Source organism: Leuresthes tenuis, unplaced genomic scaffold (assembly GCF_036924035.1).
Source record: "Leuresthes tenuis unplaced genomic scaffold, fLeuTen1.0.hap1 SCAF_17, whole genome shotgun sequence".
Taxonomy (NCBI): domain Eukaryota; kingdom Metazoa; phylum Chordata; class Actinopteri; order Atheriniformes; family Atherinopsidae; genus Leuresthes; species Leuresthes tenuis.
The window spans coordinates 2,503,686-2,515,375 of NW_027325371.1; the positions used below are offsets into that span (position 1 = coordinate 2,503,686).

Genomic DNA, 11,690 nt, shown 5'->3' on the forward strand with positions numbered 1-11,690 from the left:
GAAGGAACCGCCTCCATCTGAAGAGAAGGAACCGCCTCCACATCTCTGCGGAGAAGGAACCGCCTCCATCTGTGTGGAGAAGGAACCGCCTCCATCAGTGTGGAGAAGGAACCGCCTCCATCAGTGTGGAGAAGGAACCGCCTCCATCAGTGTGGAGAAGGAACCGCCTCCATCTGTGGAGAAGGAACCGCCTTCATCTGTGTGGAGAAGGAACCGCCTCCATCAGTGTGGAGAAGGAACCGCCTCCATCAGTGTGGAGAAGGAACCGCCTCCATCTCTGAGGAGAAGGAACCGCCTCCATCTGAAGAGAAGGAACCGCCTCCATCTGAAGAGAAGGAACCGCCTCCATCTGAAGAGAAGGAACCGCCTCCACATCTCTGAGGAGAAGGAACCGCCTCCATCTGAAGAGAAGGAACCGCCTCCATCTGAAGAGAAGGAACCGCCTCCATCTGAAGAGAAGGAACCGCCTCCACATCTCTGCGGAGAAGGAACCGCCTCCATCTGTGTGGAGAAGGAACCGCCTCCATCAGTGTGGAGAAGGAACCGCCTCCATCTGTGGAGAAGGAACCGCCTTCATCTGTGTGGAGAAGGAACCGCCTCCATCAGTGTGGAGAAGGAACCGCCTCCATCAGTGTGGAGAAGGAACCGCCTCCATCTGCGGAGAAGGAACCGCCTTCATGTCTGTGGAGAAGGAACCGCCTCCATCTGAGGAGAAGGAACCGCCTCCATCAGTGTGGAGAAGGAACCGCCTCCATCTGAGGAGAAGGAACCGCCTCCATCTGTGGAGAAGGAACCGCCTCCATCTGCGGAGAAGGAACCTGTTGGAGCAGGAAGGGTCCATCCCCAAACTGTTTCCACAACGTTAGGAGCATGAAATGGTCCAAAATCTCTTGGTTTGCTGAAGAACAGCCCCACACCATGATCCCCCCTCCACCAAACTTTACACAATGCAGTGAGATGAGTACCGTTCCCCTGGCAACCGCCAAACCCAGACTCCTCCATCAGAGGCGTGATTGGTCCCTCCAGAGAACGCGTCTCCACTGCTAGAGTCCAGCGGCGGCAGCTTTATGCCACTGCACCCGACGCTTTGCATTGCACCTGGTGATGTGTGGCTTGGATGCAGTTACCATGGAAACCCATTCCATGAAGTTCTCTACGCACTGTTCTGGAGCTAATCTGAAGGCCACGTGAAGTTTGGAGGTCTGTAGCGACTGACTCTGCAGAAAGTCGGCGACCTCTGACCCCACTCTGTCATTTTATATGACCGACCACTTCCTGGCTGAGCTGCAGTCGCTCCACTCTGTTATAAAACCACTGACAGCTGACTGGGGAACATTTAGTACATTTAGTACCGATCTTTCACAGATGTTTGTGTTCTGCACGCCGAGCTGCTCGGATTTATGCACCTGAGGAAGTGACTGGAACACCTGAAGTTGACGGGTTGGACTTTTTATTGTCAAAAAAAATTGCAGATTGATGATTCCAGATCTCACAAATGTGCCTGAATGTAGTGAAATGATTTAATAGTGGAAATAATTTCCATCTTCACTGATTTAATGCTGAAAACAAATTTACAGAAAGAAAAAAAAAAAAAAAACTTCATTAAGCTGCTACAATGAAAATAAACCGACTTGGTTACGATTGTCACTTCCTGTAAGTGAATGTTGCTCTAAGAACACCAAACGACTGGAAAATCTAACTGTAACAAATCAGAACCGACAACATCTACATTTACAGATCAAACAGCTGATCATCCAAACTGATCACTCCACATTTTACAGCTTTCTGTTCCCATATTCTTCCGTTTGCCAGCAAATTTGTCCCTTTTTACCCGTGAAATGTTCAGATTTTCTGTTTCACTGTGATGTCGTCAGCAGTTTGATTCTCAGAGCTGCTGCTGATAATCAATACAGTCCCCTGATTGATCAGCTGGTCCCAGATCAGATCAGGACACTTAAAATCAACTTATCAATACAGTCCCCTGATTGATCAGCTGGTCCCAGATCAGATCAGGACACTTAAAATCAACTTATCAATACAGTCCCCTGATTGATCAGCTGGTCCCAGATCAGATCAGGACACTTTAAAAGAAAACCGACTTATCAATACAGTCCCCTGATTGATCAGCTGGTCCCAGATCAGATCAGGACACTTTAAAAGAAAACCCACTTATCAATACAGTCCCCTGATTGATCAGCTGGTCCCAGATTCAGATCAGGACACTTTAAAAGAAAACCGACTTATCAATACAGTCCCCTGATTGATCAGCTGGTCCCAGATCAGATCAGGACACTTTAAAGGAAAACCCACTTATCAATACAGTCCCCTGATTGATCAGCTGGTCCCAGATCAGATCAGGACTTTAAAAGAAAACCGACTTATCAATACAGTCCCCTGATTGATCAGCTGGTCTCAGATCAGATCAGGACACTTTAAAGGACCCAGAATAACATTTAGTCCATGTTTGCGTCCCACACGTTCAATAACACGCAGTCACGTGTGAAGCTCACAGCGACCCGTTTTCACGCCACGTCAGCCAGCACAGAAGCCCCGCCCCCTCTGGCTGGTGCCACGCCCCCGGCCGTCAGTAGTCCTCCACCCAGCCGTTCTCTAAGATAAAAGCATCAATAACTTCCTTCATGGCGAGGTTCGGGATGAGCTGATCCTGGGTCAGAGGGGTGCGGGTCACCGGGTCAAAATGGCCGACTCTCTGCAACAGAGGAGATGTTTTTATCCCACATGCTGTGAAATCAACTGTGCTGATCTGGGCTCAGATTTCACCTGCAGGTGCTCCTCGATGTCTTTTCGGTCGTAGGTGACGCCGCTCGGGGTGATGCAGGGCTCCCTCATCAGCTCAAAGCTGATCTTCCCACACAGGTAGTCGGGGATCTCCCGCTTCTGTCCGACAGACACACAAACTGAGCTCCATTTCAAACAGGAAACTCAAATCTCACACCGGCGCCAACACTGACCTTTCTCTTCTCGTCTACCTGGCAGAAAAGCTCCTCCAGGTCTGAGAGATACTTGTCCTGTGAAAGAATAAAGCTTCATTTAACAAAATAAATCAACTGTTTCAGTTATTCATCAGATGAGATGATGAGTTAAACTTTATTTAAGGAACAATTCACAGAATAAACTCCTTGAGGTGAACAAAGCTGCAGCGACTGACTTTAGTCTCATCCCAGAGACTAAATAAACTCAACATTTCCACAACGATACACTCTAAAAGCTCTAAAACAGGGGTCGCGAACCTATGGCCAGGTGTGGCTCTTTTGATGATTGCATCTGGCTCGCAGATAAAACAAAATATTCTCACTTGTTTTAATCCATCCATCGATTTTTCTCTGCTTATGTCCTGTTCAGGGCTGCAGGAGCAATTGTCCATGATTTTAATTGGATGATACTGGACTACGTTGCAGCGTAAAACAGGTAAACGCCCCTTTTGAATCAGTCTGCTCGGTCATTAGCTCAAAGCTAACCCTTCGACCAAGAAGATGGCGAAAAGAAAAAAAGAGTATCGTACATTTCAGGCCGAATGGACTGAAGAATTCGCCTCTGTGGAGAGAGCAAATTCTGCGGTGTGTCTAATTTGCAAAGACAAAATTACATCGATGAAACGGTCGAATGTAAAGCGGCACTTCGGAGAATAAATTCAGAGGCTTATTATACTGACATTTAGTTGAATTCTCTTTTAAAATATATCATATGGCTCTGATTGAAATAAATTTCCAATTTTTTTGCTTTCATGGCTCTCTTAGTCAAAAAGGTTCCCGACCCCTGCTCTAAAAGCATTAATAACAGAGGCTGATGAACGAAAACAAGAAAAGAAACAATAAAGCAACCACAAAAGCACCGTCAGCTATCTAAGAAAAGCTTGTTTGTTCAGCAGAAGATGGAAGAAACGACAGTTTAAAACGACTCAGAACACAGAATATGCAAAGGCTCCATCACAGATCATAACCCACAATAATGAGCCAGTTTTTACATGTTCTGAACCTTCTGTGCATCTATGGGCCGGTCTCTGTGGGTCTAATTTCCCCCTAAATCTGCCCAACAAGCAATGATTTGTGTTTGCAAAACTGGTGCAAAAAGTCCAGCTGAAATGAAATGTGACTGAACACGACTGGTTTTTATTTCTGGGGTGAAACAACGCCACCTGCTGGCTGCATGCAGTCAAACACAGGAGGAGAAACAGGAAGTGACACCACCTACGTGTTTTGTGTGGATCTCGTTGAGGCTGTGGTGGATCCTGCAGCGACTGACTTTAGTCTCATCCCAGAGACTAAATAAACTCAACATTTCCACAACGATACACTCTAAAAGCTCTAAAAGCATTAATAACAGAGGCTGATGAACGAAAACAAGAAAAGAAACAATAAAGCAACCACAAAAGGACCAAAAGTTCAGCAGAAGATGGAAGAAACGACAGTTTAAAACGACTCAGAACACAGAATATGCAAAGGCTCCATCACAGATCATAACCCACAATAATGAGCCAGTTTTTACAACATGTTCCGAACCTTCTGGGAATCTATGGGCCGGTCTGTGCCAAATCTGCTGATTTGTGTTTGCAAAACTGGTGCAAAAAGTCCAGCTGAAATGAAATGTGACTGAACAGGACTGGTCTTTATTTCTGGGGTGAAACAACGCCACCTGCTGGCTGCATGCAGTCAAACACAGGAGGAGAAACAGGAAGTGACACCACCTACGTGTTTTGTGTGGATCTCGTTGAGGCTGTGGTGGATCCTGCAGTCGTCGGACTTGTCGTCTTGCTTCTGTCTGCAGCCCTCCAGCTCTCTGAGGGGACGAGCACACGCTTGGTTTGGGAAACAGATGAAACTCAACAGATTAAAGTCAGCAGCTGCTTTCAGGAAGGTGTGATTTCAGCAGCTTTTCTCCACCTGAGACCTCCTGATGCAACACGACTCTGAGGCGCCGTCTGGAGCGACCGCCGCTCAGCGTCTGCACGTTTCTCACACCGACGACTTACAGAAAGGTTCAACTTTAACCCTGAAACACTTCAGCGTGAAAGCAAAGAAGTGTGTGTGACTGCGGATCAAATCGCTTCAGATCTGAACCAAATCAAAGTGAAAAGAAGGATTTCTGTGAGGAACACGTCCTGTGAGTGTGACCCTCGGTCCAATCAGGGAGGATCGAGCCTGGTCTTCTGCTTTCAAGCTAAAATGGAGAAAGAAAAGTTATCTGCCGTCACTCGACCGCTCCCATGATGCACCTCTCCTCCCTCCATGAACATATGACATCATTGAAAGCCTGAAACATCCCATAGTTCTGCTGCTATAGGCCCAGCCTGCTGGGGGAGCTCCCATGATGCACCTCTCCTCCCTGTGACATCATTGCTGTCATTAACTTGTGTTTCTCTCTCTCAGCAGGTGTCTCTGGCCTGGTGTTACGCTGCTTGTTGTCCCCTCTTTCCTGTCCTCTCAGCCCCAGCTGGTCCAGGCAGATGGACCCTTCCTGGTTCTGATTCTGATGCAGGTTTCTTCCTGGTTCTGGTTCTGATGGAGGTTTCTTCCTGGTTCTGGTTCTGATGGAGGTTTCTTCCTGGTTCTGGTTCTGATGGAGGTTTCTTCCTGTTAAAAGGGAGTTTGTTCTCTCCACAGTCGCCTCGTGCAGCTCAGGATCAGAGAGGTTTCAGTACAATCTGTTGGTTTCCTTAACCTGTTTTTTATTGGTTCTGTATGAACTGGACTAATTTGGAAAGTAATCAATTGTCTTTGATCGGACTGAGCTGCATCTTTGGTGTGATTTCGAACTGTTTAAATAAAACTGAAAAGAACTGAAGAGAGAGTTCCTTCAGCTGCTAAGTGCCATGGTTCTGGAGCGGGAACCAAACACCAGGAGAAGGTTTTGTTGTGGACCCAAAGAGACACGTAGAGCTAACCAGAATTTAACAAAATGAGGGACAAATGAGTGTCATTTTAAATCTGAGGTGATCATCTGCTGTTTGTTTGCATCCTAAATGTTTCTTTTCTGGTTCAAAAGTATCCATTTACTTTAAATTCTGTTTCTTTTCTGGTTCAAAAGTATCCAGTTACTTTAAATTCAGAGCTGAGGGAGACGATGATGATGATTATGTGACTTCCACAAAGGATCCTCCTTCCAGTTTAACCCTTTAACACGTTGAGAAGGTCAGTTTATTCAAAGGAACATTAAAGAAGCATCTGGCTGAGCTGCAGGTGACTTTGGTCTGAACCAAACACTGAAGCAGCCGCTGTTAAACAGAGAGTTGGGTCCTGATCAGCACTAAATGAGACTCCACCTGCCTCTTTTTCTCAGCCAGGATCAGTTTGTTGAGGTAGGCGTGCAGCTCACTCTCCTGGTGGATCCTCCTCTCCTCTATGCTGCTCCAGCGCTTTTTCTTGGCCGTCCGCAGAGCGCTGGGAATGTCGTCGCCGAAGTTCAGCCGCTGCTCTTTCGCCAAGTAATAAGCTGGAGAAAAACAGGAAGAACCGCCTGTTAGGTTCTGGCTTGTTTTGCTGCTTAAGTCGGACACATTGTTGCCTTGGTTACTTCACATTGGAATCTTTATCACAGTGGTTTCTACCTCTGTTCTGCAGGCTGTATGAAGTGCAGCTGTGAGCGGGCTTCAGTTAGAATTAAATCAACAGAAGACGTTTCTTTGGTTGGATACTGATCAACGAACATTTAAGGGTGATTCTCACGAAACTGTCCTAACCTTTGCAAAAACAAATGAATGTAAATTTTGCTATTTTTTTCTCTTATTAGTATTAAGCAGGGTCTCAATTAAAATTAGTGATCAATACACGTTCTTTACTACATTTTCGGAATGTTTTATTGAGTCGTTGACCAAATAAATTCATTACCGTAACACATTTTCAATTGATGGTAACTGAATATGTATGAAAGGTAGAGCTTTTATTTTTTTCATGCATGTTCTATTAATAGTTCAGAATAGTCACATAATGTAAACATTCAATGTGACTTTTAAGGTTGAAATGTTGTCATAAAATATAGAGGAATCCATCAAATGCAATGACAACAGTAGTCCTACAATTAGTACATACCATAGTTTGATATATAATACAAAAGTTTGATTGTTTTAGTCGTTTAGGCTATCAAATCCTTACAGACACGTCAACATTTCGTGAGAATCACCCATAAGCAGATAAAACCTGCCTCTATCTCTGATTGGAAGAATAAACACCCTGAAAACAAACAAAAATACTTTATTCTTTCCAGAACGCTCCAAAAGCAAATCATTCAATCGTTCATGTGGAAAAGCAACAGAATTGGACTGATCCAACTGCACTTACAATATGATGAAGGAGGGTTTAAATGCCCTTTAAATGACTTCCATCAGTTAAGTTTTATTTGGCAACGAGACATCCTGCATTGGACAGAAACGGACTCGGAGCGCTCGCCTCCAATCCCATCATCAAAAACATGACCACAATACGGTACCAGATGTTCCAGATGTGGCACAAAGGAGATTAGAAAAGATTCAAGATTTGGTAGAAACAACACGATGCCGTCTGAAGAAATTCTGTTTTAAATAGAGTCTTTAATAAAGCCTTTAAGAGCTCGGAGGAAGAAGTGACCGAGGAGAAGCCTGGGGGCCATTTACAGCTGCTGAGACATGCAACCTGTCAGAGGTTGAATATCATCAACACCTGGACAGCTGCTGTGAGATTTAATGCAGAAACACAGACAGAATGAAGCTGCTCCTCCAGTCAGACCAGAAACACTCCAGCTCTACTGATCCCAGAGGGAAACAGGTTAAATTCTTAAACAATGCTCCAGTGTTTCTGATGCTAAAGGGGATATTAAAGGAGGCATTGAAGCTTCTTTTGTTAGCATCTGCCATGCAGATCGTTCTCCAAGAGGAAGCTTTTATATCACAGTCTTACACTTAACTAAAAGTCCTGTGCTGACATTTTTAAACAGTGTGCATTAATGCAATGAAAGCAGAGTTTCTCTTACCTCTCTGCAGGTTGCCGATGGCCTCGTCGTAGTTCTCCATCTCCAGGTGGCTCTGGCCCATGAGGAAGTGAGCTTTGACCGACTGGCTGTCCAGCTCCAGAGCCTGTCTGCAGTCAGCCAGAGCTTTGTCGTACTGCTGCTGCTTCACGTAGCACAGCGCTCGGTTGGTGTGGTGAGCCGGCACCGAGGGACAGAGGCTCTGGAGGGGGACCGAACACCCAAACTATCATTCAAGTATTCTATCGATTCATCTATTAATCGGATATTAAATACTTTTACAACAATAACTCTTTAGAAGAGGAAAATCTGAACCAGTTTTTACATGCAGCCACAGTTAGGCTGGAAACACAACATTCCTCCTGATACTGATAACAGGACAACAGAACAGCAGCTATTAGCTTTCAAGCTAACATCCAGCTGTGCTAACATCTGTTAGCTTCTCTTCTACTGTCTCTGCTTTCATTAACTGTATTTTAATGCAGCTGAAATCCTCATAAAGCCTCTTATTTCCTGTTTTATTCTCTGTTATCAGACAACACAGTGACTCAGAATAACAGCAGTTAACACGACACCTTAACCAGCAGTTTCTGATGTTAGACACAACACGGTCTGATAGAATGAGCTGTTTTTATTCTGGTTGGACTTTGATGGGACTCAGAATATTAGTTCACATTAACAGCTTACAGGAAGCTGCTCTGATGGGCAGAGGCACATTAAGGATGGTGTGCTTGTGCTAACGGGGCAGTTCTGGTGACATTTCAACAGAAATTAGCCACTATTTGTCCAACACGATAAACACAAGTTGCCTCAGCTTCCTTCTGCTCTCTGCTAGCTTCCTTCTGCTCTCTGCTAGCTTCCTTCTGCTCTCTGCTAGCTTCCTTCTGTTCTCTGCTAGCTTCCTTCTGTTCTCTGCTAGCTTCCTTCTGTCCTCTGCTAGCTTTCTTCTGTCCTCTGCTAGCTTCCTTCTGTCCTCTGCTAGCTTCCTTCTGTCCTCTGCTAGCTTCCTTCTGTCCTCTGCTAGCTTCCTTCTGTCCTCTGCTAGCTTCCTTCTGTCCTCTGCTAGCTTCCTTCTGTCCTCTGCTAGCTTCCTTCTGTCCTCTGCTAGCTTCCTTCTGTGTATAAATGTATAATCTGTAAATCACAACCAACTAATCAACTGTGTCAGCCTTTAAAATAAAGCCCCTTGGTAAAGTTTAACCCTCGTTCCCCATCACATGGTCCTTACTATAGCTCGGCTGTAGCAAGCCGCAGCCTCTGAGTACTTGCGGTTCAGGAAGAGCCGGTTGCCCTGCTCTTTCAGCTCCTGAGCCGACACCGACGCACTCTTCTCCGGACTCTCGGACATCTTGTCCACCAGGCCCGCTGCGCCGCCGGCAGCTGCCTCCTTACGGTGCTTCCCGATCCTGAAGCTTCAGATCCAGCAGGCCGGGCTGAAAACAACTCTGTTAAACAGAGAAGGAGTTCAGTGTTTGAAGAACAGCTTTTTCACAGATCTTATTCTGAAAGATGCCTTGTATGTGAAATAATCTGTCACAGTAAATTTTTACAGTAAATTAAAGCAGAGACAGAAACAGCAGATTCCTGTCATGTCTGTCGATACGTAGATCACCAAAGAAAAGGAGAACGGAGGAGATGCAGAGCAGAGGAATGAAAAGAAAAGGTGGAAAAAAGTGGAGGAAGTAAAACATGACAAAACACACCAGGAAAGAAATGAAAACAGGAAACAAACTGAAACCTAACATTCATGACACAAAGCTGACGTTTGCTTCTGATTCACAAACAGCTGCAAATGCAGAAAAAGTCCATTTCAGTGTTTGTGTTTTTCAGTCAAACCTGAACTTGATTATCCTGCAAACAACAAAGACTCTAAAGTGAAAGTAAAGGATTCAAATGGCAAAGAGTCTTCAGTGTCTGAAGGATAATATAAGTCATGTTATTTTTAAATATGCACCAAAAAACAGTGAAAAGACCCTTTTTAAATCTGGATCTGGTCTTTAGTGATCTCGCTGTGAAAAAAAGGCAACTTAATGGTTCGTTTTTTTTTATTTTTACAAACAAAATAAAGGATAAAAGAACTTTTCCAGTCTGTAAAAGATCATGAGGTGCAGATGTGACTGGACTAAATAAAGCAGCTTTTCATCTGGACCTCATCTATTGTGGCCTAGATTAAAAAAGAGCAGGACAATGGCCTTTTGTCTAACTTTCATGAATAAAGTTTTCCAGAATCACATTAAATTTTAAGGAATCTCCATCTTCTGTAGCTTAATCCCATCCAGATTCCATCTAATTTCTGTGGTGTTTAAAGTGGACCAGGCCCAAACTGTACAGATATGTGAAAAAAACAATGACCATTTAAATTCTTAAGTATTTAAAGTTCTTGATTACATTCGAAGGTTTGGACTTTTTACAAACCGAAACGGTTCCTTTACGTTAAGAAACACGTCAACAAAACACAAAATCAGCTAAACTTCCGATGTGACACAAACATTAACCTAATTATTTAACATACTAAAATACTCCAAGAAGCCATTTTCATTGAGCACGTTTACAACATTGCTCATTTTTGCAGCCTTTTGACATATTTCCATCAGGCTAACATGCGCCAATAACAGCTTTTATTAAATCACTGCTAACATGTAGCTAACGTTAGCATGCTAACGGCTCCGTTCCTGTCGTTTTACGTTCAATTTCATCAAATTTGCAGTGAGTAAAACAAACTGTGAGTAATTATAAAGCTAGTAAACAATAAAAAGGCCACTCTCTGGCACATTAATCTTACAGTTGTGTCGTTACATTGTTGACTGAGAGCTAGCTAAATAACCAACTAATGCGACGCACTTATTTCCCTGTTGAATTACGTACCTGAGAGATGCTGAAGGCTTAACACCTGGACCGTGGAGCGGGTATATTCACCGGGCAGGTAGCACAAACACAACTGAGCAGCTTTTCTGATATGTTTAAAGGAGGCTATCTGACTACAGCTAGCTGCGAGTAGCTCTGATGCAGCTAGCAGATGTTTTGTTTTTGAAAATGCTGCATTCGCTGTACCTCGCAAAAAGGGAAATTATTATTTCTGACCCGTTCACTGCACAAAATTACCGAGAAAAAAAAAAGCTGCACACTGGGAGCTTTAAATTTAACGTAACTAAAATAAGGCATTTAATTCTATAAATGTACAAGGATAGGCTTAGTGTTGAACATCAAAGAGGACAATGTTATCAGATTTAGTTACAGAAACAAACATGTAAATCTATCAAGGTAATCCCAAAATACATGTTTGGGTTATAAACAAACGCTTATTTTGACATTCGGCTTTTCCATAAACCAGCCAATCCAGGTGTGTGGTGTGTAATGATTAATTCAATAATTAAAAAAACGAGCTTCGTCCCTGGGTGGGCTCGAACCACCAACCTTTCGGTTAACAGCCGAACGCGCTAACCGATTGCGCCACAGAGACCTGCTTACGGAGGAGGCACAAATTAGCCTAGTCGTCATTGAGTTTTAATATCTGCTGTTATATGTAACAGATAGTTTAACACCGTGTATTATGTCTAACTTCTAACACACTCAACAGGCCACAAGGGTAGAAAATATGCGCTAATTGTGGTAAAAACTAAACAAATGTGCATTATTTAAAAAATCTATCTCAGGAAAAATGACAGCTGCAACCTTGGTGGTACAAGCTCACCTTTGTGAGCCACGCAGTGGTAAAACTTGACGATTTGAGC

General features: G+C 44.0%; 1 protein-coding gene and 1 non-coding gene across 3 annotated transcripts; both read right to left on the minus strand.

Moving 5' to 3' along the window:
* Positions 1 to 904: 904 nt before the first annotated feature.
* Positions 905 to 11,001, minus strand: LOC140273790 (E3 ubiquitin-protein ligase CHIP-like). Of its 2 annotated transcripts, none has more exons than XM_072369454.1 (8): positions 10,825 to 11,001; positions 9,188 to 9,404; positions 7,963 to 8,161; positions 6,285 to 6,450; positions 4,710 to 4,797; positions 2,973 to 3,029; positions 2,782 to 2,898; positions 905 to 2,710 (listed from the first exon to the last, which is right to left on the minus strand). In XM_072369454.1, the coding sequence occupies exons 2-8, from the start codon at positions 9,305 to 9,307 to the stop codon at positions 2,585 to 2,587; spliced, it is 873 nt and encodes a 290-aa protein (XP_072225555.1). In that variant the 5' UTR covers positions 9,308 to 9,404; positions 10,825 to 11,001; the 3' UTR covers positions 905 to 2,584. The 2 variants fall into 2 exon arrangements, with proteins under 2 accessions (XP_072225555.1, XP_072225556.1); XM_072369455.1 differs by having other exon boundaries at positions 4,710 to 4,793; positions 6,281 to 6,450.
* Positions 11,002 to 11,345: 344 nt separating this feature from the next.
* Positions 11,346 to 11,419, minus strand: trnan-guu (transfer RNA asparagine (anticodon GUU)). The gene has a single exon. It is a non-coding gene; the product is annotated as a tRNA-Asn (tRNA).
* Between the last annotated feature and the right edge of the window lie 271 nt (positions 11,420 to 11,690).